The sequence below is a fragment of the Tiliqua scincoides genome, chromosome 1, assembly GCF_035046505.1.
Source record: "Tiliqua scincoides isolate rTilSci1 chromosome 1, rTilSci1.hap2, whole genome shotgun sequence".
Taxonomy (NCBI): Eukaryota; Metazoa; Chordata; class Lepidosauria; order Squamata; family Scincidae; genus Tiliqua; species Tiliqua scincoides.
Window position 1 is genome coordinate 248,430,215 of NC_089821.1, and position 26,399 is coordinate 248,456,613.

The 26,399-nt window shown below is 43.2% G+C and overlaps 1 protein-coding gene across 1 annotated transcript; it reads left to right on the plus strand.

The window, feature by feature from the left end:
* Positions 1-571: 571 nt before the first annotated feature.
* SDE2 (SDE2 telomere maintenance homolog) lies at positions 572-11,825 on the plus strand. The gene is made up of 7 exons (XM_066611661.1): positions 572-747; positions 3,374-3,491; positions 6,237-6,348; positions 7,408-7,577; positions 8,235-8,343; positions 9,677-10,037; positions 11,183-11,825. The coding sequence occupies exons 1-7, from the start codon at positions 640-642 to the stop codon at positions 11,396-11,398; spliced, it is 1,194 nt and encodes a 397-aa protein (XP_066467758.1). The 5' UTR covers positions 572-639; the 3' UTR covers positions 11,399-11,825.
* Positions 11,826-26,399: the final 14,574 nt, after the last annotated feature.

Here is a 26,399-nt window from a genome sequence, read left to right on the forward strand (position 1 = left end):
CGGCATAAACACTCATTAGGGAGGGCCTTGCAAGGTGGTTGCCTCATGCGCAGGATTTTCCATCTCTAAAAGGTTTTGTGTGACTATTTAGATTTGAACTATGCTATGCTGGCTTGGAAATGAGCAGGGATGTGCAGTGGGTGGGGAGGCAGGCGAGGCAAAACCCACACAATGTGGGTGCTTGGGTGCCTCACGCGGCGGCGGCGCTTTTCAAGCGACAGCGATGGGGAGGCTCTGCCTCACCTGTCTCCCCACCCACTGCACATCCATGTCGTGTGTGTGTGTCCTGCTGCAGAGCACGGGGGTCTCGGGCGCGCTGCGGGGCAGGGCGAGGAGAGCCGGAGCCTGGCACGCTGCAGCTGCAAAGGGCAGGCGGGCTGGGAGGAAGGAACAAGCCGCGGCTCCGCCACGCAAGGCCTCAGCAGCAGCACCCCGCCGCCTCCACTGAGGCGGCCGCCGCCCTCTTTATCGACCGCCTTCAGGCGTCTCGGGGGACCCGCCCTCCGCGCGGCGCAGACACACCCTCGCCAGTCACGCGGGGGGAGGGCGGCGCGTCGTTCCCTGCGGCGCCAGGCTTGCTGCTTCCTGGACGTCAGCAGGGCGCGCCAACGGAGCCCCGCGGAGGGCGGCAAGCGAGAGATGGCCTGCCTTGTGAGAGATCCTCTGAGTTCCCGGCCGCGCTGGGTGTCTCTGCCGGCTGACGACGGCTCGGTCTCGGCCCTGCTCCGCACCCGCTGCCACGCGCAGGTACGCAGACGCGGAAGGAGAGGGAAGGAGGCTGTTTCTGGTTCCTTGTACCCCGAGCAAGGCAGGTGGTTGGCAGCTCTGGGTTGCCCTTGGAGCCCAGTCCTGTGCGTGTCTACTCAGAAGTCAGTTCCATTAGAGTCAATGGGGCTTACTCCCAGGTAAGTGTGGACAGCATTGCAGCCTTACAGCCCAATCCTGTGCGCATCTACTCAAAAGTAAGTTCCGTTAGGGTCAATGGGGCTTACTCCCAGGTAAGTGTGGACAGCATTGCAATCTGACAGCCCAGTCCTGTCTACTCAGAAGTCAGTTCCATTAGAGTCAGTGGGGCTTATCCCAGGTAAGTGTGGACAGCATTGCAGCCTTACAGCCCAGTCCTGTGTGTGGCTTCTCAGAAGTAAGTCTCATTGCAGTCAGTGGGGCTTACTTCTAATTGCAGCCTTAGAGCCCTAACCCTGTGCATGTCTATGCAGAAGTAAGTTCCATTAGGGGCGATGGGGTATACTCCCAGGTAAGTATGGATAGGATTGTGGCCTAAGTTTCCTCTAAATATTTGTCATCTGCTTCTCTTTCTGGAGTAAACCCAAAGTTGCTGGTATTAAAACTCAGTACCACATTAAAATACAGTAATAGCCCACTACATAATAACAAAAGTTCTAACAATAGTTCAGGAACTATTGACTTAAGTCTGTAGCTGGCTTTATGTGCTCCTGTTTGTAGTGACAGGAAGTGCATTTTTGCTGTTAAAAGCAACATACATGTTTGTATTCTTGAAATATTTCAATAAATGTTTCTGTTGTCTGCAGAAATGGTAAAATGTGCTTTCTCAGATTACTTACACAAAATTGCTTCCTTGAGCTTTGTTTGCTGATCTAGTTTTTCGCCTCATTCCATGCATGTAGTTAGAATCCCTGCCTTGCCCACAAGCAAGTGTTGGGAGAGGGAAAAATTCTTATCCTTCTACAACTTCTTGACATCTATGCTTTTCGGTAAAGCAAGTTGGATAGAGATTGTTAAAGTGGTAGTGAGTCTGTGTTTTCTGATCCAGAGAATTAAGCCTTAGTGTTGCATAACTGGCCTTTTTTAGTAGTTGGATTTTCTGTCTTGCCCTTCTCAAAGGTTTGGGAAGGTAGCAGCAATTAAAGGAAAAAATAATACCGACACATACACATATGCATTTGTACTCACTGAAAGGTAGGTACTGTACTATAGTAATTTAAAACTGCCCCACGATTGCTTAATCTGGTTACAAATGCCAGATTGAAGGGGAATGTTTTACAGTTCTTCCAAAAAGCATATAACAGGCCACACTGAGGTGTGGAAGAGTTGCAGAGGTCCCTAATGCATATAATTGCCATCATATTTTTCAGTTCTGTAAAAAAACATATTGTATTCCATGCTTATCTGAAAAAGGGACATTCACACTATCCATTTTTTTTTCCTGCTGCCCTCGTTTTTGAAAAGGAGGTGGTCTAGGGAGGAAAATAGGAAGTTCTTCTTTTCTTGCACTAGTCTTGTTTGCAGTCAATCTTGTAGTTCTATATTGCCTTCAGACATGACGTGTTTGCTCATGCTCAGTCCCAGTATGTTTTGTTGGGCTGCGTGGACCTGTGCCTTCTCCACTGTGCCCATACACTTCTGTGTCTTGGAGCAAGGCCTCTTTTTTATGGGCAGCACCAGCATTGGGTCAAGTGTTTATGGGAGAAGGGTCTGAGGGCTGGTTTCTCATGGGACAGGGAGGAGTTGGAGACAAGCAGTCCAGTCCTGAGCTCCTGTGGCACGCGGCTGCAGTGGCACAGAAAACAGCTGCCGCCACATCCTGCATTCCAATAGCAACCGTGGGCGGCACCTCGGGAGAAGGGGACATTCGCCCCCTTCTCCCGGGTAAGGGAAGTAGCACCGCAGTGGGGCTACTCGATTCACCACCGACCTAAAGGTTAGTGGTGAAGTAAGAGTGTTTGTGTTGGGCACCAAGCCCCATATGAATGTGCAGGATTTGGTGGAGCTCTGCTCCCGGTCCCTCCCCTGGCACGCCTCCTCCTCACCCCACTTACTATGGCTTAACGGTCCATGCGACCACCGAGTAGTGGAGGCTGGATGCCCGCCCAGCACTGAGCTAGCGTGGGTGCTCTCCCGGCAGTAAGCCTTGCAAATGTACCTTATGGTACATTTGCGATAGTGCACACTGACAGTAAGCTGGTGCATCAAGCCCAGGACTGGTCTCACTCCACCCTCTGTATATCTTTTGGTATACAGCCTGTGTTTGATGAACCTCTTGGGAAGGAGGTTTCATAGTCGTGTCATTTTGAAAATTTGTTTTTTTCAACTACATTTGGTCCCCAAGAAGTGTAATCTGAATTCATTTGGAGTGGTATTCTTATCTTATTTATTCTTTCTTATTTAATTTATTTGGGCTTTGCACATCTCTGCATAAAGGTTCTGCACAAGTGCTGTCCTACCTAGAGGAATAACAAAATCCTTCACCTATCTTCCTCTTCATCCTGAGAGAACTGCCTGCTGCTGTCTTAAATATAATAAGAAACTAATCTGGCTTCCATTTGCTATAGATTAAAATATTTATCTCTCGAGTGTGCTTTGTTTTTAAAAAAAAACACACAACTTTTTCTAGGGCTTTCCTGAAGATCACTTTTATGTAAAGTGTAATGGTCGACATGCAAATCCTGATGACCTGCTGCAGGATGGAGCATTCTACAGTCTGGAGCCAAGACTATGTGGTGGAAAGGGAGGTTGGTTCACTCCTTCTGCTTTATGCTAAATAATGCATGACACTGGAATAGGTCTCTGAAACAAGTGCAATGATATCAAGAATGTAATATATCATTTACAAGTAACTTGTAACTATAAAACCTAAAGCTTAGCTTCCTACTAAGTAGTAACCAAAGCACCAGAATGCTTTTATAGTAACAGTGGGATTTTATAATAAAAGAAATTTCATTCCTGACACAACTAACCCAGTACTCAGGATGACAGAAACTAAATTATTGGAAAAGGTCACTGGACTATTTATTGCTGTTAAAAGCAGCATACATGTTCATGGTCTTGAAATCTTTCAGTAAATGTTTTTGCTGTCTGCATTTACATTCTGTACAAGTCTGAGGCTGGCCTGTCATTATGGATGTAGATATACTTCTAGTCAGGGCTGTGGAGTTGGTACAAAAATCTCCAACTCTACTCAAAATTACTTCTGACTCCAACTGCTGGAACTCCTAAGGGCTGTGGATTTGGAAGTTTAGTATGCCAACTTGGCAATTCTGCTCTCTTGAGTTATCTGGTCAGTAGCGGTAGGCCAACTACTAACCTAGCAGGGCTATGAAGTCCATAAACAAAACCTCCACCTCCATCCAAAGTAACTTCCAACTCCACAGCCCTGCTTATAATCATAAGGACAGTTACATGTTAATACTCAGATAAAAAGAAGTTTTTAGATCCTCTCCAAGGGATTCTGTGCCTGGTCACATGGTACTTCCTTCTAAACTTGTAGTTTGCATCATTGTCATCTTTTTGTAGCCTGCTGTTGATCAAATAAGTTGCTTGATTCACTGATGTCACTAAGATTCTGCTAGGTTTTGATCCTTTTTAATGGCTCACTTGAACAAGTTTAATGTGGCTACTGATTACATATCAGCATCATATCATATTGTGCATTAGTCATACATAACTCTTCATCAGAAAGCTTTTTCACTAGTTTTTTGACAGAGCAAGTAACATTCCAGATGTCAGGTTGCCCATATTCACCTCAATGCTGAGGTGTTACCAGAAACTGGAAATGTTTTTTTCCTTTCAGTTCTGCATATATAGATCTTAAAACTCACTTTTCACATTAAATCTTTACTAGTGCCTGCGGTGCTAAGTTTGAACCAGTAGCATATGGTTTAGCTGTAGTTCTCTGCTCTTTTTTGGCTTATAAAGTACAATGAATTATATAATTTCATTAATGTATTCAGATCTTATACAGTATATTCATTCACACAAATTTATCCAGGAATCTCCCTTAGCCTCTTAATCCTTTGCCCTGGTACAGTTTCATGGGTTTGATAGAGTGCTTTGAAGTCTCTTGCATGAATATTAGTAACATTTGATACTGAAAATCATTGGTCAACTCTAGTAGCTGTATCTAAGACTTATTATAAGCCTCTTTTGAAGGTATGCATTTCTCATACAGAGGGACAAAACCCTGAAAATGGCAAGTCACAATTTAAACTACTTCACAAAATACAGACATCTTTGTGGTCTCCCCATTGTGCTACTAGGCTACCATGCCATATTCTGTGTTGTCAACTTCAGATGACACTTGGTACAGGAGCTGCTAAAATCAGCTGCCTACTCTCAAGGGTCAAACTCCTAAAACTTATTTGTGAATAATTGAGCCAAGATTATGAAAATTGACCTGAACATTAATAAATGTTTGTCTCAAATTACTGGGTGTGGTAGTAAGAAAAACTCAGCAAATGCAGAAAATTAAAATTCTTGTTTAAGCAGTATTACAGTTTAGTTGTTGCTGTTGTCCATTGACCACTTTTCAGTTATTACACAGTTATATTAAAATTATTTTAATTAAATTAAAATTAAAATGCAGAAAATTAAAATTATTAAAATTAAAATGCAGAAAATTAAAATTCTTGTTTAAGCAGTATTACAGTTTAGTTGTTGCTATTGCCCATTGACCACTTTTCAGTTATTACACAGTTCCAGAAGAATTGGGATTGTGTTAAGCACTGCTCTTAAGTGAAGTTCTAACTTAAAACTCAGAAGTGTAACTTGAATAATATATCTAAAATCTCTTCAGCAGTTGGTTGATGGAGGATAAACATACCAAGAACAGTATTGGGATTAATTTTAAATAAATTCTCCCTGGTAGATAGGCAAGCACCAGACTGTGGTTTTTCCCCCTTTTGTATTGTGAGGTTTTTTTTTCCCTTTTAAACTTTCTAGAGTAGTGATTCTCAAACTGGTCGGTTGTGACCCATCAGCCCGAGAACCCCTGCCCTTTCCCTTTAAGAGGTGGGGGCAGGGAGAAAGCAGCAATGCGATCCCCAGGATCATGCTGCTGCAGGAGAAGGGAGGCTGTTTTTTACGTTACTTGTTGCCGGGGTGTGTGGAGCCCTGCAGAGCGTTCTGCAGGGCTCCCTGTGGCTTGTAGAATGTTTAAAAAATGATCGCAGCCCACTTCCAGTTTAGTGATCACAAATGGGAAGTGGTTTGTGATAATTTTTTCTCATTCTATAAGCCACGGAGAGTCCTGCAGAAGGCTCCATGAGACTCCCTGTACCCAGGACCCTGGAAGTAAGTAGGTAACAAAAAAGCCCCTCCTTCCCCTGCAGTGATGCAATTCTGGGAATCATTTTGCTGCTTCATCCTGCCCCCGCAAAGACTTAGTGGATGGAAAACTCTACACAAGAGTTTGAGAACCATGTTCTAGAGTTCTTCTATTTTTGCACTTCTATTGCTGAAGTTTGTTAATTACTTCCTAGGTTTTGGATCTATGCTCCGAGCACTTGGTGCTCAGATTGAAAAGACAACCAACCGAGAAGCTTGCAGAGATCTTAGTGGAAGGAGACTTCGTGATGTTAACCATGAAAAAGCGTGAGACATTTCTCTCTCTCTGTCTCTCTCTCTCTCTCTAATGTAAACCAACCATAGGGAGCAGTGTTACTACTACTGCATGGCTTTAGAAGATAGTTTCTCAAGTGTAACAAAAAGTGCAGATGAGAACACAGGATCTGGTGCAAAATGCTAGTACCCTGTGTCTCACAGAGTCTCTTTAAACCCAGAAATTGAGTACCATTTGAAAGGACTGAAATGACTTTGTGTTCCTCTGCCTTCTGTGTAGCTGTCTGAAGTCAGATATGTAAAATGTTCAGCAGTATTCTGCTTATATAGTGCAATTGCATTCTGGCAGACTGGGGATATTTGGTTACATTGTTAAAGCACCCAGCCCTTTGAAACTTTATGTACAGGCAGCAAGTCATAAGTGGAAACACAAAAAGCATTGTTTTGAATGAAACTGACAATGATATGATGAAGTGATTTTAATGAGCAAGACATCTCTTTACCTCTGCTGTGGTGATCATATGTTTCTTTAGAGAACTTCTAATATCTAATGATCATATGTTGTGATTTTATGTGCGTGTGTCCCCTTCTTGCCTCCCTTGATGGTGATCTGTGCTGAGCTATGCCCAATTACTTAAGCATTTATATTCCATGCTTTACCCATCTATTAGGGATGTGCTCAAGACGGTTAACAGTGCAAAGTTAAAAACAATAAAAGAACTGAAAATGCAACCATGAAATGGTCAATCAATAATACCACAAAAGTCAGTCTTAAGCAGCAGATAGAAACATCAAACCAAGCACCACAATCAAGAGGGGAGGTCAGCTGAGATTATAAGGTTCTGAACTGGTAATGAAACTGAATTAGCAAGAGCACTCATTTCACCTCCTACAGGAAGGAGTTCTATAATCTGGGTGCCACCATAGAGAAAACTTGCATGTTGCTGCTGGATTTACTTTGTTTTTACTTTCTCTTCTGGTAAACTTTCACAAGATTATGCAGGCATGTGGATGAAGTTTTTCACTTTTCCACTCAGTGGTAGATGGATAAAATGGGTGACTTAAAGCAGTATGGTTTCTTTCCCTTCGCAGAATGGCTGAATGGGTGAAGCAGCAAGCAGAGCGTGAAGCAGACAAGGAACAAAGACGTTTGGAAAGGCTGAAGCGCAAACTTGCTGAACCAAAACACTTTTTCACTAATCCAGACTACCAGCAGCAGTGTCATGAGATGGCAGAGAGGCTAGAGGACTCTGTCCTCAAAGGTAGTACTGAAAACATGACCTTGTTGAGTTTGTGGTTGGGTTATTCAGTTACATCTTACTAAGGACCCATCAGTAAGGTAGACCTGGGGCATTACTGAACTCCCCTCTCTGTATTTGCAACCCCTGTCTGACCTCTGTCAGTGGCTGATCTGCCGTCAGAGTGATTTTGACTATGCAGATTTTGTCACAGACCCCTTTGCCTGCTGTTGACTTGCCTGCTTCGGTAGAGGTTGTGCTGACATTAATCTTTGGGTTCTTAAGGCTGCCTGTAGGATCTCAAACTCAGAGATCCATGACCAATTTCTGTCACAATTCTAGGAGATTTTGAATGGCATATCGTTGACACATAGTTTAGTTCAGCAGTATCATGACTTTTGCTGAAATTCGATTCAGCAGTGTGCATGTCCAAACAAGAAAGTGTTTGCTAACCTTTATTTTGGAAAATGATTAGTTAAAAAACCATATTTCTTGGTGTTCAGTTTGATAGTGTGCTAAATAAAACTTGATTTTATTAAGAAGCAGAGATGGAAAATTGAAATGCAGTCTTTTCTGTGAAATTCTCTTACACATGAGCTTTCTATGATGAATTTCTAAATTTCTTTTGAAGTAATAGACTAAATAAAGTGGGAAAAGCTGAATGTGTTAACTTCTGTTCAGGCATGCAAGCTTCTTCCAGCACAATGGTATCGCCAGAAAGCAGTGAAAGTAGGAAGCGGCCAAATGCATCTGAAAGGGGAGGAACATCGGAGAAGAAAAGGTGTCTTTGGTAAGCTAACATTGGTTTAGTTAGAGTTTTTGGCCTCTTGGAAGGTGACAAGGACAAATGATGAGACACTTCAGAAAACTGTTAGAATTACTGGGAGATGGCATGTGTGCTTAAATACAATGGCTTGGACATAAGAACCAAAAGCACTTCTACTCATAGAACAGGGCTTTCCTATTTGCCTTTGTTCATGTAAGTGTTCCATTGGACCTAAGCTAATAACTTTATTCTTCTATCCATGTGTATGGTGCTTCTCAACAGATGACAACAGGTCATTCCCTAAGGAACTCACAACCTAGAAATAGACACAAAGGAGACAACGGAAGGAGATATAGGTGGAGGCAGAGAGCAGGAGAAAAATTTCATGTACATTCATTCATGACATTATTTCTTGTGATCAGGTCAGAGGCCTAGGGGGATGTGCTACTCCTTAGCAGTCTTCCACAAGAGCATGTTGAATTCTACACTTGGTGCAGAACATAAGAAAATCAGAAGGGAACCTGTCTTCTGTTTGTGTTCCATCTGGTGAACTGTAGTAGTTAGAGATACTGCAGTGTAGTTTGAGTGGTGCTTATAGATGATTTATTTCAACTTGGTGTGGGGTCCTGGCTTGAGGGGGACCCTCGTATTTGCAAGAGGCAGCGGCGGGGCCCTGGAGGTTCTGTCTCCCAGAGCAACAGCCCAACCACTGGGGCCTCAGCAGAGAGTGTGGGGGGAAGGGGGTTGCATCAACGAGGTCCTTCTTGCCCAGCTGCTTGGGCTTCTTGGCTCCTAGCCAGTCCTTGGTTCATAGGCAGGCTGGGTTCTGCTCCCTCTAGCTGCCTGCCCCAGACTGACCTCATCCTTGGCCCAGCTGGGCTTTATGCTCATGACCAGCCCCTACAGGCCCGCCCCCTCCATGGGAGGGTTAAAAGGCTGACTGACCTCTCCCAGCCCCTCTCCTCATTGCTTGTGAGAGCCAAAAGGCTGGGGCCTGGTGTTCCTCCCCACTCCTCCCTCTCCTAGCTCTCCAGGCTGGTACTCCACCTGCTGCTGGCCTTGGAGCCTGTCTCCTCCTTGCCTTGAGCTTCCCTCTTGCCCTGCAAGCCTGCTCCCTCCAGATTTCCCCCAGGTAAGTCGGGGACCCTGCCACTTGGATTGAATGTCTTAGAGTCCATCAGCTAGGCGGGGTGAGGGGGGGGAGAATTTCTCTGATGGTTATAGGGCAAGCATATTCTTTTTCTTTGGGGAATTCAACTTCCAAAACAACCACTCAACTTCTGTGTCTTGTCCAAACCCTTTACAAAATTGCATACATATTACCAAAAAACCCCATTATTTTTGCTGATTTTGTCAGGTTGGGAGTGGAAGGATTGGAGGATCCTGATAGTGCAGAAGACAGCAGTGACAGTGAAGTTGCTGAATCTCCTAGTACATCTGGAAGTGGTACAGGATCAACTACTGACCATTTCAAAATGGCTGAAAGCGCAGTACAGTGGTCTGCCAGTTCAGAAGATTCTGCAAGCTGTGGTTCAACCTCTGATACAGCTGAAAAATCAGAAGAACATGTGGAGGATTCTGGAAAACATCTAGTAGAGTATCCACCTACCAATGAAATTGCAGCTAATGAGAAACTTGAAGCAGCCAAGACCTTGAAGGAAGGAGACCAAGCAAATGTCTCAAGCACTCAGCAAACCATCGGCCAATTGCAGAGCACAGTAAGTGTTATAAATTATTTCTCACTAGAGGAAAGGCCGTTCCTGCTCTTTGAATCATCTGGGTGTCTTTGTCAAAAGAGTGGGGTCTTTTGGTCAAGTACCTAGACACTTTGTCAACTCAAATTGTTGCTGGAATTATAAAGTGGGAATAGTAGCTAATAGGACTTGCATGATATGTTCTTCAATAGCAAAAAACAAATCGAGTTATATTCTATATCGGCAATTCTCAAACTTTAGGTCCCCAGAGCCCTTTTACTCCTAAATGGATTCTTAGGGAGCCCAACCGGTGCAAGCACAGATTGGTGCAGTGCCAAGCAGGTGGCAGCAACTTGTGGTCTGCTTGTGGAGCCCTTGAAGGTGTCTCAGGGAGCCCCAGAAGAAACACGGCTCTGTGTACAGGGCCCTTTAGAACATTTCCACTTACAAGAATGCAGTCTCTGAGGAAGGCAATCCCAAAAATGTGTTGTGGTCTTATGTTTCTAGGAGTTAGAAACTTTAATTAAAGTTTTAATTAAAGCCTCATAGAACGTTTAGCATAAGGTTGCATGAATGCATCAATCAAAACCAGGATGGTTGCTATATTGGTCGAAATGTGATACACACTGAGGTATCCTGCCTCATGGAGAAGTCAATCCTTTGCCAGTGTGCAAGACTTTGTCATAGCGTTTCTGGCTGAAGGCACTGTTGCAACCAGGTTGGTCCTGTATGAAGCTCAGGTGACCTAAATTTCTGAGTTAAAAACCATCACATGTTACAAGCCATGATGTGTATGTGCAACCTCCTGATTTTAGAAATGGGCTACGTCAGAATGCCAGATGCAAGGAACGGCATCAGGATGCAGGTTTTTTGTTGTCTTGTGTGCTCCCTTGGCATTTGGTGGGCCACTGTGAGATACAGGAAGCTGGACTAGATGGGCCTATGGCCTGATCCAGCGGGCTCTTATGTTAATTGAAGCTTTTCATTTTTAAAATATAGGGTTTAGGAGTTCTATAGATGATGCTTGTATCATTTAAACCCAAGCATCCAGCGCATTATATTACACTGAAAGTGTTCAGTTTTATACTGGGGGGGAAAATCCACTGTTCCATCTCTTTGGGTATAGGTGGGTCATGTTTTAAATGCGGTGTGTTTCTCTCTTCTTTTAGGAATCTGCAGCAATAGCTCTGCTGGAGTTCAACTCTGTTGCTGAACTGGAAGCTGTAGGGCTAGAGAAGCTGAAACTTGAACTGATGGCCCTGGGACTGAAATGTGGGGGCACGTTACAGGAAAGAGCAGCACGACTCTTTTCAGTGAGGGGTCTCTCTAGAGATCAGATTGATCCTGTTTTGTTTGCAAAGCCTTCAAAGGGGAAGAAGAAATGAAAGGAACTCCAGCCCAGCTTTTTGTAGCTAGCCTTATTAAAGATTCTTAACATGAAAATGTTTGTATAATTTTTATAACTTGTGTTCTTTCAATACAATTATTATAAATACTGTAATATTTTCTATGTTGAAAGTGAGAACTAGAAGTCCTTGTCAGTAGACTCTTCTCATCCTTGATTTTTGCAGCTTTTTGAATGCATTACTTTCAGAAGACCATAGAGAGATACTGCTAATTGGAAGAGTATTTACATTCAAGCCCATTTGGTAGAAGTAGCACACTGGCACTTTTTTTAAAAGCTATAAAGTTGTGAAAAATTGAAACCACTGTTTGAATTATACTCTTCAGGCAGTTTGAATACAGTATGACTTATGACAGCCATTAAATGCATGGTGGCACTGTGACAGTTGATAAAAATTTTACTACTGATCCTGTGGCAAATTTTCTACTTGTCCTTGTCCATCTGTATCCTTGTAACTGCAAATTGAGTTTAAAATACTAGTTTTAAACATGAAACCTGAGTGAGTGCTATGCTGTGACAACATGCACTGAAACTAGCTTCTACTGGAGTAGCAGGTACAGTTTATGAGCAGACATTATTTTAACAAATCAAATTTAGACTTTAGTTAACTACTGATGAGTTCTAGGTACTTCAAGAATAACTGCTTCTAATTGTTTAATTTGTGTAGTTATACAAATTAGCTGCAGTCTAATGAACCAAAATAGAAAAGAAAAATGTATTAATTGTTGTCTATTCTGCCAACATTCATTTTCTAAACTCAGTCACATCCAAGGAACTGAAGGTTTCATTTATAGGGCTCCCTGGCCAGTTTCCTATTGAGGAACAGACTGCTACTATCCATACTATCTAAATGGGATTCCCAATGGTTTCCCAGTGTGCAGGGGGCTTCAGCAGTACTAAACCAGCATAACTTCAGCTGTCTCTGGAGGATATGCCATTTGGTCATCCATATGATTCCTTTTAGTGGTATTGTATTGTATTGGTAACCTTCAGTCTCGAAAGACTATGGTATCGCGCTCTGAAAGGTGGTTCTGGCACAGCATCTAGTGTGGCTGAAAAGGCCAATCCGGGAGTGGCAATCCCTTCCACACCGGGAGCAAGTGCAGTCTGTCCCTGGTCTGTCTCCCTGGCTATGGGCCTTCCTTCTTTGCCTCAGACTGTTGGCAAAGTGTCTCTTCAAACTGGGAAAGGCCATGCTGCACAGCCTGCCTCCAAGCGGGCCGCTCAGAGGCCAGGGTTTCCCACTTGTTGAGGTCCATTCCTAAGGCCTTCAGACCCCTCTTGCGGATGTCCTTGTATCGCAGTTGTGGTCTACCTGTAGGGCGCTTTCCTTGCACAAGTTCACCATAGAGGAGATCCTTTGGGATCCGCCCATCATCCATTCTCACGACATGACCGAGCCAACGCAGGCGTCTCTGTTTCAGCAGTGCATACATGCTAGGGATTCCAGCACGTTCCAGGACTGTGTTGTTAGGAACTTTGTCCTGCCAGGTGATGCCGAGAATGCGTCGGAGGCAGCGCATGTGGAAAGCGTTCAGTTTCCTCTCCTGTTGTGAGCGGAGAGTCCATGACTCGCTGCAGTACAGAAGTGTACTCAGGACGCAAGCTCTGTAGACCTGGATCTTGGTATGTTCCGTCAGCTTCTTGTTGGACCAGACTCTTTGTGAGTCTGGAAAACGTGGTAGCTGCTTTACCAATGCGTTTGTTTAGCTCGGTATCGAGAGAAGGAGTGTCGGAGATCGTTGAGCCAAGGTACACAAAGTCATGGACAACCTCCAGTTCATGTGCAGAGATTGTAATGCAGGGAGGTGAGTCCACATCCTGAACCATGACCTGTGTTTTCTTCAGGCTTATCGTCAGTTCAAAATCTTGGCAGGCCTTACTAAAACGATCCATGAGCTGCTGGAGATCTTTGGCAGAGTGGGTAGTGACAGCTGCATCATTGGCAAAGAGGAAGTCACGCAGACATTTCAGCTGGACTTTGGACTTTGCTCTCAGTCTGGAGAGTTGAAGAGCTTTCCGTCTGATCTGGTCCGGAGATAGATGCCTTCTGTTGCAGTTCCAAAGGCATGCTTCAGCAGGACAGCGAAGAAAATCCCAAACAAGGTTGGTGCAAGAACACAGCCCTGTTCTTGCACCAACCTTTTAGTGGTGATATGCCAGAAAAATGCAGAAATCAGAGTTTTTTGTCGAACAATAAGTTATTATCTCATGTATGAGCCGTTGTGCCATGAAGATTTTATTTGTACCTCAGGCTATTCAGTCATTTTTATCTTCTTTCGATCCATCTTATGGCTGACTTTCGAATGCAATGGCCATCATTCTGCCACTAGATGTCACTAGACGCCATCCAAATTGCATAACACTCCTGGATTAAGGTTTATTGTCTGATTGGAGTAAATTAGTTATTCAAAGGAAACTGTTGCCTTTTTTTTTTAAGTAGCATACTTCCTCAGAGCCTCTCAGCCTCAACTCTTTCCTGCTAAGAAGACCTTCCATTCATTTTGAAGATCTCATTGCAACTGACACAGGGCTCTGGTTCAGACTTTGTGTTATTAGGTAGGGGTGTTCAAAAATGGTTTTATTTTTTCACAGATTTTGTAATTTGAAAGACAGAATTTGTCTGTCTTTCAAATTTGTCAGTGGTTTGTGTTTTTATTCCAAGTTCTCATTTTTATTTTAAACACTTTAAAAGTGTACTTTTAGGTGATATAGTGTCATAAAATGCAACCACAGCACTATTTCTAACTGGAAAAGTAATCTATTTTAATTTCTGGAAAATAATCTTCAGAATGGGAGTTTGTGTTAAAGAACAAACAAAAAACCTCTAGGTGTAGGGTTCACGCATTAGTTTCATATAATATAGTGAAATAATAGTGTAAATGGTGAAATTTCAGTGCATCAGTTAAACTGGTTTCAGAGTTAGGACAGCTCCTTTTGTTTTTCCCAAAAGGGTGCTTGTGCTTTTCACAGCCATCTCTAAGTGGGTAATACGTGGATTTCTGCCTCATGATTCTGCTAAAGTCACAGGTGTTTTTCTAAACTTTAGTAAAAGGGTTTTTTGTTTGTGAATGGACACATTCTATTGCTGTTTAATGTATTACATTCTGTTTCCAATGACTGTAGAACTTTGTAACAAATGCTATTTAAATGTTTTTAGTGTTGTGTTTATTGCCTCTAATGCCCTTTGCAGATGAGTAGAAACTTTAGAATGAAAACATGGAATTTAACCAGTTGTCACCCTTACAAGTTAGTATTATTGGCAGTATGTGGAAAGTAGTGGAAGCTGTTTGGAGATATACTTCTTAACTGGTATCTCTTAAGGGGTCCAGAAAGAAAGTAAATTAGGATAAGTTATTGGAGTGGTTCCCAGCACTTGTTCATACAAGTGACTTCCTGAAATTACACAAGATTTCCATAGATAGTTCACCTGCAGAGGGCAGCAGCGACCATTGCTGGCTACTGGCGTTAAGTGCTGGTATTCAATTCCATATGAAAGTCTCACTCATCGATCCAGAATGCCCTCCTGTGTGCCCTAGCTGTGATTCTACTGGGTTGAGGGAAATACTATCTACAGTCACAGTGGTACTCACTGCTCTGTGTAGCTTGTACAAAATCAGTTCTGGGATAAATGTTTAAGCCCTTCTATATATTATATAACTATTTAATATAAATATTTAAGCCCTGTTTGGATGTTTCACACCAACTCAGTTGGATGTTACGTACATGATTCCTGCTCCTGAAATAGCAGTGGAACACAGTGTTTGAAAAGGATTAATAACCAGATTGGCAAAATCTACTCTCAATATGATAAGTGGGGAGGTTTATGTCACAGAAGAATGTGGCAATGGCCAGTCAAGATAGATATAGAAGTAGGAGAAGCCTGAGGAACCCAGTTTGCACTAGAAGAGCCTATATGTTCCTTGATCTCTCTGCTAAAGCAGGGATCCAGTCAAAGTGGAAGGTGGTAATATAAAATCCTAAGAGGGCCTTTTATCTGGGAACCTCCTTGTGTTTCTGCAAACATTCTCTACTTAAAAGTGATGGCACCTCAGTGAAGTAGGAAAAGCATAGGCAGCAATTTTTAGTAACCCAGAATGCTTTGTTTGCTAACTGTGTATTATGTATTGGGTCAATTATCATTGCCAACTGAAGGTTTCAACATTCTGGAAATGTAGGCCTTACTTTCGCTCATGATCATAGAGACGCCTGCGTTGGCTTGGTCATGTCGTGAGAATGGATGATGGCCGGATCCCAAAGGATCTCCTCTATGGAGAACTCGTGCAAGGAAAGCGCCCTACGGGTAGACCACAGCTGCGATACAAGGACATCTGCAAGAGGGATCTGAAGGCCTTAGGAGTGGACCTCAACAGGTGGGAAACCCTGGCCTCTGAGCGGCCCGCTTGGAGGCAGGCTGTGCAGCATGGCCTTTCCCAGTTTGAAGAGACACTTTGCCAACAGTCTGAGGCTAAGAGGCAAAGAAGGAAGGCCCATAGCCAGGGAGACAGACCAGGGACAGACTGCACTTGCTCCCAGTGTGGAAGGGATTGTCACTCTCGGATTGGCCTTTTCAGCCACACTAGACGCTGTGCCAGAACCACCTTTCAGAGCGCGATACCATAGTCTTTCGAGACTGAAGGTTGCCAATATAAATATGCCTTATTTTATTTTTACTCCTACATGTAGCCTACAAATTAAAGGCATGCAGTGCACTCCAGTCCCATCAGTATTCTTCACTGCACAGAGGAATGGAGAGGTAGAAATGAAGACAAAGTTCAATTCTGTGGTGGTGAGAAAAGAGCTTTTGTTTATCAGATTGGTCAGGGATATTCAATTGAAAGCCAACTATAGAAGGAACGCAAGTCAGTTTCTCATAGGCTGCTTTGTACAGTCAGGTTGTGATCACATGGGCCCAGCGTATGTCCTGACAGTAACACCTATGAGGGATTAAGGAGAGGCATGTACAAAGTACATTTGGGCACATGAGTTTACAAACATGCTTTTAAATATATTATTCCTCCCCTCCGCTAAGTGTTTGCCACAAAGACAAGAGGAAGGTAATGTATGAGGCTGTGCCTTAACACAGACCTGACTGAGCTGAAGTAGCTTATGACAGTTAAAAACACATATTCCCCTTCCCCTGCAACAGAGGTGCCATCCCATTGCCTTCTAATTGTGCAGTTTGGATGACTAAATATTCAATTTGTGCATTTAGGTTTGGATAAACTGCCTCCTTTATGACTGGAGGGCAGTGGGTTACTGCCTCAGTGTGGGGGCGGACATGAATACCCACACTCATTCTCCATATGACAATAGCAGGCCAAATCAGGTTTAGTGAGACAAAAAATGCTGAGGTTCTACTTTAGACATGAGAGGCATGGTGTAGTGTAGGGACTAGAAACTGAGCTGCACATCAGAATTTTCCTCCTTCCAGTCTTGCTTCTGCCATGAGCTCGCTAACTGGCCTCAGTCTTCCCCAGCTGCAATTTGGGTATAATAATACTTCAACTAATAAGGCTGTATTAAGAGCGACTTCAAGAGAGTTCAGGCACTTTGCGCACTCCAAAATTTCTACACAGATGCTAAGGGCCCAATCCTATTGACTCCATCACAGTGCTGGGTGTTGCAAAAGTGCTGTTAGGCACTTTGCCACCAGCAGGAGACAATGTGGGCGGAGAGGCTTGTGCTAGTTGGCTCTGCACCAGGATGATGCAGAGGGGAGCACAGACTGGTGAGATCCCCCACCAGGCGGCAGGGAGGTTTTTTGGGGGGGGGGAGGCGGGGGGGTGGGCCTGATGGCGGATCGGGCCTGGGAGAAGGGCAGGGATGCTGGCAGAGAGGCTGCTGCCTTATCCCACCTACTGAGTTGCAGAGCCTGACAAAGGTGTCCTCAGTTCTGTGCCAGCTGAAGAAATAACTAGCTGATGTTCTAGTGGCTGCAGCAGCAGCCATTTCAGCACTGCTGTACCTATGCAGCATAGGATTTGGGCTGTAAGTATTGGTGTTACATCCTTTAATGGTGGTCAGACTAGTAATAAACTATCTGTTTCAACTCTCAGCAAGAGGGTTTCAAGCTTCCTGAGTGACCTTGGGCCAGTCACTATCAGTCTCAACTACCTTGCAGGGTTGTTGTGAGGACAAAAAGAGGGGAGCAGCTGTGTACACTACCCTGAGCTCCTTGGAGGAAGGGCGGTATAAAAATGTGAAAAAATAAAAATAAAATAAACTATTTAAAAATCAAAAACAAAAAAACCAGCAATCTGACACTGACATATTTTAGTGATGGACAGAAAATTTTACCTAAGATGTAAAAATGGCTAGCCTGCTAATTTCTTAATTATTTACAGTGCAATTCTATGCATGTCTGCTCAGAAGTAAGTCCTATTCTGTGCAGAGGGGTTTACCCCCAGGGACGTGTGAATAGGATTGCAGCCCTAGTTGCCTTTCCTGGAATACACCAACTCCCCAATCCTATGGGCCAGCTGTGCTATGGACCTTGTGTTTCAGTAGCACAGCATGCTTTCTGGCTCTCACATATCACAGAGCACAGCCAGGCCACTACTGCAAGTAGTGATAGGCCAGGGCTATGGGCTATGTCAGATGCAAGGGAGGGCACCAGGATGCAGGTCTCTTGTTATCAGGTGTGCTCCCTGGGGCATTTGGTGGGCTGCTGTGAGATACAGGAAGCTGGACTAGATGGGCCTATGGCCTGATCCAGTGGGGCTGTTCTTATGTTCTTATGGCTGTGCACCAGCGATTCCAGGAAAAGCCTCACTGCCATTAAGTTAGTATGGGGAGGGAAGTCAGAACAGGGCAGAGGGGGAGGAGTGGAGAAGAGATCAGGGTGGAGGTATGTGTCAAATCTAGAAGTGATAATGCGGTGGCCAATATCCAAGCCTCCTTCCCATCCTCAGTTCACCTTCTTGGGTCCACTCAGACTTGTGCCAGCTGGCACAGGTCCAAGTGGACCCATTTAGGGGTCCAATTTAAGAGAAGGTTTATGTCTGGGCAAGGAAACAAATATTCCCTTGCCTAGGACTGTCGTTCTCCCCCCCCCCCCCCCGGCCTCTGCAGGGTTAGATAGGATTTGGCTGTAAGGTTTCTAACATAGTCTATTCCAGGACCTAAAAAATATGATTTCATTTACATTTATTGAGGAATTGCAATCATTCCGACCTGGCTCTCATCCATTTTCATTTTGTTTCAATTCTTTTGCTCTTTAAAGTGTATATTTATGACCCCCTCCCGTCTGATTTACTTGTTTATACTTGCTGACTTTTCCATGAAGCTCTTCTGTTTTGTTTCAGTTTTATTTCTTACTTGACAAATAAAAAATCAATAGCTAATACAATTTTTCTGCTCAGTATAGTATTTTCATTCAGCATGGGGAAAATTCAAAAATCTTTCATGCAGGAATTTGTTAACATGAAGATTTGGGATTTGTTTTTGCTCCCATGGCAATATTTTGATTTTTTTCAAAAATATATTCCATTTGTTACAATCATAGGAGAACAGAATCAAATGAATTTAAAACAAACAAACAAAAATAATGCATTCTGTAGGTCCTGAAAAATGTACAAAGACACCAGCCTCCTTGTCTGGGGTTCTCTTTTTCCAGATCTCCAGCTGGTTTGGCAGCCGCTAAATGGAGTCCCACTAATTTCCACCTTGGTTTGGATGTGGATTGAGCATTTGTCTTTCTGTTTTAACTACCAATTAGGGGCAGCCCTAGAAAGCTAGGTGCTAGACAGTCCTTGCGGGGCATTGTCAAATGAAGGGGAGAGGGAGGACACAAGGAGAGAACAAACATAAAATCCTGCTTGCAGGAACTTTAGGACTTTGGCACAGGCATGTTGAAACCAAGTAGCAAGCAGCGAACAGTCCAAATACTGGATATATCCTATCAATGAGTACAGTATAGTCCCTTAACTAATAACAGCAAAGGAAAATATAATTAAAAAGAAGAGAGTACAAAGACAAAAAAAAATCAAACAGTAATAGCAAACCTAGTTTAAAAAAAATATTTTGATTGATATTCCACTATCCCATGGATCACAGTGTTTTAGGCATCTTTTTCCTTTCTTTTAAAATTTAGTATTATTTTATTCTATAAAATACATAAATTTACAACTAAGCATCTGGATTTTATTGCAAATTTTTATGAACTAATACATGAAATAAAATAATAAAAACTAGAATTTTAACTAAATCCAAAAGAAACGAAAGAAAAAGAACAAAACACAATCAATGTTCAGGATTTCTACAACAACCAGACCTGGAACAGATTTATTATTTACAACATAGACAAACATTCTTTTAAGAGTCCAAACATAAAGCTAATATTAAGACTTACAGTTTCAGTCAGCATAATTAATATTGTTCCTAGCAAGAAGCAGATTCAATCTCACAATCCTCTTGAGATGATTATCTTTTTTAATGTTAAGAGTCCTATCCTCAAGGGGCTTATAAAATAATGAATGAATGTAGCTAGCAGAGAAACATCTCTATGAGTGATTTTGATTATGTTAGTATTTATTGCTCATAAATGCTAGAACCAAAAAGTAAAAAGTGCAGGCCACTCTCCTGGAAATTCACTGCCCAGTCACGGTGATGCACCTGATGTTTGAAAACTGCAGAAGTAAGGTATTTGTTTAGTAAATGCCCTGGTGGTGGTGAATGCCAGCTACATATTTTTCCTTATCATGGACATAGAAAAAGGGTCCAGGCTTCTGCTGTTCAAACTGCTTCAGGTACTCTCTAAGCTGGGGTACCAAGGCCTGATTCTACATATAGTTGGTTCATTAATTTTACTAATGTCAATAGTTCAGCTGGTTTCTAGGGGGTAACTACTTAATCCAGGTTGGGTCCAAACAACTACAAGAGGAAGGCAGCCCATGGAAGGGCCCTTCTGACCAGAGGGGACCACAGTCGCCCCCCCCACTGCAGCCCCCCTGTGCCCCCTGAAAAGCTGTGGGTTGGTGGGAGAGGGGGGCTTGGAAACAGGATAGCATGTGGTGTTGGGGGCTGCAGTGGAATGAGGAAGCATCAACCCTAGGGTGCATCTTCTCTGGGAGAACTGGCAGCTGCAGTGAAGAGAAAGAGGCGGGAAAGCCTTACTGCATTAGAAGACTTCTGCTTGCAGTATTCTGGATCCAAGCCGTCATGAAAAAGGAGCAGATATATTGTAAAAATAGTGATAAAATCTAATAGCTGACTCATCGTTCCAAACTTCAGATTTATTCTGAAGATTATTATTTTTTTTATTTATTATTTTATTATTTATTAACCAATATACAATATTTATATTGTATAAATTCTATAAATTCTATAGATTCTAAAATCTAGAGGTACAATAACAGGAAATTCTATAATCTAGAGATACAATAACAGCCCAAATAAAATACTGAGCAGCCATTTACCAACTGATTGTGATGAATGGGAAGGCTCATACAAAAATCTCCTGACTTGTCAGCTGAAAGTTCACTTTTCTGCTGACAAATGCAAAGCTCTTTTGGTGGAAAATTGTGGCGCTTACTCAAGAAGAGATCTTAAGGAACAAACATCACAGTGGACTTTTTTTGTCGGGTTCTCATTTTCAGTTTCACAGTTTGGGGGATTCCCAGTTCTTGAATATTTTAACACAGATGGTTGGCAGTCCTGTTCCTTTACTGTCTCAGGAGGTGCAGCTGAAAGGGCCAATCTAACAGTGCAATTCTATTCATGTGTACTCAGAAGTAAACCCGCTGAGTTTAATGGACCTTACTCTTGGGCATGTATGTATAGGACTGCAGCCTAAGTGTACCACTGAGGGTGCTCTTAACCAGAATAACCTTTTGCTTATTTATTTTGTTAATAACAGCCACGTAGAGGGGAACTCTGTTATGTGAAAATCCCCTTTTTTCCTTTTAGTTGTGATTTTCTCTCTATATTTGGTTATGTTACTATGGTCTAAAATATCATGCAGGCTAAACTTTTCACACAGGCCACATTTCCAAAACTCTGGTCAAGTCACAAGCTCATGGTTACACAACCACCACCTCCCCATGGTCACACATTATGGGAGGGAGTCTGGTATCTTAAATCATTGTTTAACTGTCTCCTACATTACTGTATTCATTGTATTGTTTTAACCCAATCACTGTTTAAGAACTATATGCAAAAGTGTCTCCTAACCCAATCACTGTTTAAGTACTGTATGCAAACTTGAACTGCCTTCTTGTGTTGCTGAGTCATTGTATTGTTTAAGTTCCCCCATCTAGGAAGCCAGCCATAGATAGACCCCACTGAATTTTGCTGATAACTGACATCCAGATCCTTTCAATGTTTTTCACATTCCAAGCACCCTGCTGTGTGGTAGTAATCAAGCTACCATCCAGCTCAACCCCTTTTAAGTGAGGGCTTCCTCTCACACATGCTCTCTCTCTCTCCAAGGACCAACACATCTGTGTTGTGTCAGAGGGTCCTCTTCACAGGACTCTCCCCCCCCCAACTGCTCTACAGGACAGGTAACTACCTTGCGCCTGGAACTCTTTCCCTTCTTCTCTCCCCCCTTTTTCTCCCCTTCTCTTCCCATGTTTAGTTAGCAGCTGGGTTTGGCAGACCAGGGACCCCTAAAATCCTTCCCTACAGCAACATTAAGGGGAATAATAAAAGCTTCTTCAAATATGTTAGAAGCAGGAAACCCGCCAGAGAAGCAATTGGACCTCTGGATGGTGAGGGAGGGAAAGAGGAGATAAAAGGAGACTTAGAGATGGCAGAGAAATTAAATGAGTTCTTTGCATCTGTCTTCACGGCGGAAGACCTCGGGCAGATACTGCTGCCCGAACAGCCCCTCCTGACTAAGGAATTAAGTCAGATAGAGGTTAAAAGAGAAGATGTTTCAGACCTCATTGATAAATTAAAGATCAATAAGTCACCGGGCCCTGATGGCATCCACCCAAGAGTTATTAAAGAATTGAAGAATGAAGTTGCTGATCTCTTGACTAAAATATGCAACTTGTCCCTCAAAATGACCACGGTGCCAGAAGATTGGAGGATAGCAAATGTCACACCTATTTTTAAAAAGGGAAAGAGGGGGGACCCAGGAAACTATAGGCCGGTCAGCCTAACATCTATACCGGGTAAGATGGTGGAATGCCTCATCAAAGATAGAATCTCAAAACACATAGACGAACAGGCCTTGCTGAGGGAGAATCAGCATGGCTTCTGTAAGGCTAAGTCTTGCCTCACGAACCTTATAGAATTATTTGAAACAGTCAACAGGCATGTGGATGTGGGAGAACCCATAGACATTATATATCTGGACTTTCTGAAGGCGTTTGACACAGTCCCTCACCAAAGGCTACTGAAAAAACTCCAGTGTCAGGGAATTAGAGGGCAGGTCCTCTCATGGATTGAGAACTGGTTGAAGACCAGGAAACAGAGAGTGGGTGTCAATGGGCAATTTTCACAATGGAGAGAAGTGGAAAGCGGTGTGCCCCAAGGATCTGTCCTGGGAACGGTGCTTTTCAACCTCTTCATAAATGACCTGGAGACAGGGTTGAGCAGTGAGGTGGCTAAGTTTGCAGACAACACCAAACTTTTCCGAGTGGTGAAGACCAGACATGATTGTGAGGAGCTCCAGAAGGATCTCTCCAAACTGGCAGAATGGGCAGCAAAATGGCAGATGCGTTTCAATGTAAGTAAGTGTAAAGTCATGCACATTGGGGCAAAAAAATCAAAACTTTAGATATAGGCTGATGGGTTCTGAGCTGTCTGTGACAGATCAGGAGAGAGATCTTGGGGTGGTGGTGGACAGGTCGATGAAAGTATCGACCCAATGTGCGGCGGCAGTGAAGAAGGCCAATTCTATGCTTGGGATCATTAGGAAGGGTATTGAGAACAAAACGGCTAGTATTATAATGCCATTGTACAAATCAATGGTAAGGCCACACCTGGAGTATTGTGTCCAGTTCTGGTCACCGTATCTCAAAAAAAGACATAGTGGAAATGGAAAAGGTGCAAAAGAGAGCGACTAAGATGATTACTGGGCTGGGGCACCTTCCTTATGAGGAAAGGCTATGGCGTTTGGGCTCTTCAGCCTAGAAAAGAGACGCCTGAGGGGGGACATGACTGAGACATACAAAATTATGCAGGGGATGGACAGAGTGGATAGAGAGATGCTCTTTACACTCTCACATAACACCAGAACCAGGGGACATCCACTAAAATTGAGTGTTGGGAGAGTTAGAACAGACAAAAGAAAATATTTCTTTACTCAGCATGTGGTTGGTCTGTAGAACTCCTTGCCACAGGATGTGGTGATGGCGTCTGGCCTGGACGCCTTTAAAAGGGGATTGGACAACTTTCTGGAGGAAAAATCCATTACGGGGTACAAGCCATGATGTGTGTGTGCAACCTCCTGATTTTAGAAATAGGCTATGTCAGAATGCCAGATGCAAGGGAGGGCACCAGGATGAGGTCTCTTGTTATCTGGTGTGCTCCCTGGGGCATTTGGTGGGCTGCTGTGAGATACAGGAAGCTGGACTAGATGGGCCTATGGCCTGATCCAGTGGGGCTGTTCTTATGTTCTTATGGAAGCAGCTCACTAAAAAAAGATGGGGGAGAACATTCTGCTGAGATCACAGCTTGTAGTAAAATGGGCTCCAGTTGAGATGTTGCAGTTGAGCTGTTGTTTCCCAAGCTTTCCAATGACTTGAATGAGAACTAATTATTGGAGGTTACTTCAATATTAGTCCCCTTCATATGAAGTCAAACCATTAGTCCATATATATCCTGCCACTGTGTATTAGGAACAGTCTCTGTTTTTGCATTTTGGGGGATGCCTGCAAATGCTCTTAGTGTCCATTGTTAAGAGCTGTTAGAGTTCAGTTTTCCCCCCAGGGTCTCTGGAAGTTTAAGTCCTGTGTTCAACACATGTACACTCCATGCATGATATACGCATGGTAGTCCATCCACATGCATGTCCACATGTTATGTTCAATGTACAAACAGCAGTATCATTTGAAAGGAGCCAGTCCTATGTTGGTTTTTTAAATGAATGTATTTGTACAGTCACCTACATATAAATGCTTGTGTATGTATACAGTGTTACATGGGACTAGCCTCAAACACTCTGACTGGGTGCTGGATCACCATCATTATCAGGGCTTTCAGTCTTTTATTTTAGTCTAATTGTGTGCTCATGTCCTCCCATTAATCAGACTTCGCAACAGAGACCTCACTGAAAACAACTCTAACCGTTGTTCAGACTTGCACATGTCCATCTATTTCACAAACCTGTATAGAAATGAGGCTTTCTTAGCCTCTTTAATATTTTACAGCAACTGTTACCCTGCACGTGCCTGATCTTGGAAGCTAAGCAGGGTCAGGCCTGGTTAGTACTTGGATGGGAGACCGCCTGGGAATACCGGGTGCTGTAGGCTTAGACCATAGTCTTTCGAGACTGAAGGTTGCCAACTACTATATAATATTTTTATTTGCTGTAATTGTTTAAAATAACTATGAGTTGCTTTTCTTCTAAGAGTTTCCAGACTGGCACAAAAGCATAACAACCACGAAACTCTATACCAACATAATTTAAAATTCTGAAACAATAAAAATTGTGAAGGAAGCACAAGCAGCAAGCAAAACATGAGCAGCAGTGAGAACTGCTGAACCAATGATACAGCAGGAAATAATATATTAAAAGATTTGATGAATGAGAACCATATCCTAGCACCTGAATGATAACTGTGCAGGCTCACAAATCACTTTAAGGCAGGTGTTTCAGAGACAGAGCCTGATTATGGAGAAAGCCCTCCCCTTTGCTGCTGCCTGCCCATGGCCTGCCATAGACCTTCTAAGGTGGTGTGCCTAATCCTGCCCCTGGTGCTTCTGCTTCTCCCCTGCCCTGGACTGGAAAAGGAAGAGGGGAGTGGAGTGGAAGTGCAGAGAAGAGTGGTGGCCTAGAGCATTGCAGTGCTCTAGCTAGCCTGTCAGTCTCTTCTCTTGGGATGCAATCCTAACCACACTTTCCTGAGAGTAGGCCCCACTGAACAAAATAGGACTTACTTCTGAGTAGACCTGGTTAGGATTGTGCCCTTTGACTGTTTCCCTCTTCTTTTTTCAATCCAGGGAGGAGGAATTGCAGTGAAGGTGTGGGTAGATGTTAGCATAATGAATGGACTGACCTTGCATCTGTCTCGCCTCAGATGACAAGGGCACCCAGAGAAGGGCCTCCGAAGATGATCATAAAGCTCAGGTGGGAGAAAGAAGTTCTTTCAGCAACATGATCCCAAGCAAGCTACTAAGTCAAAATCTTAAACCAGCGCTTTGAATTGAGCCTGGAAACAGAGTAGCTGCCAGTTTTAGACACTACCAGTCCAGCAAAGTTTGAAGTATCTAGGCATCGTGCACAGTTAGCTCTATGCAGATGTGGCATAGCTTATCAACAAAAAACCTCAAACGCATTGCAGAGTCAGAAACCACACATATAGGAATCATGCATGTATTGCAAACTGTGTACAGCTCACAGAGCATATTGATCAAGAACAAGATGAGAAACACACAGGAATATACAGTAAGGATTTAACAGAAGTATGTCAGTTTGTATGAAGCCACATGCAAACTCTAGAAGCAGTCACTCTGAAGATACAAATGGTCTGGATGTTGCATTATTTGTGTGTCTACTGAAAGAGGGGCCTTTTTTTCTAGCCATTGCTCATCGCCATGCGATGCTCATGCTCATTGCTCATGCACCATGCTCATCTGGCCATGCCCAGATGGACTCGGTTTCTCAGAGAGCAGAATGTTTTTCTACAACCAAAGAACCATTTCAGCAAGAATGAATCTAAGAATTAATCTTTCAACCAGAATGAATCCAAGATCCTGTTTTGTTAATTTTATACTTCATTTGCTTTCATAGTGTTTCAAAATATACAAAATTGGGGGGAGGGGAGGAAATTCATCAATTGCAATATCTGTATATTACAACTAAAAAA

What these genes read in the sequence shown, in the direction of transcription:
- SDE2 (XM_066611661.1), top strand. Translation starts at nt 640, where the DNA reads ATGGCCTGCCTTGTGAGAGATCCTCTGAGTTCCCGGCCGCGCTGGGTG. An exon ending in ACTATGTGGTGGAAAGGGAG is followed by an intron (nt 3,492 to 6,236) that starts GTTGGTTCACTC and finishes ATTACTTCCTAG; the next exon opens with GTTTTGGATCTATGCTCCGA. An exon ending in GATGTTAACCATGAAAAAGC is followed by an intron (nt 6,349 to 7,407) that starts GTGAGACATTTC and finishes TTCCCTTCGCAG; the next exon opens with AATGGCTGAATGGGTGAAGC.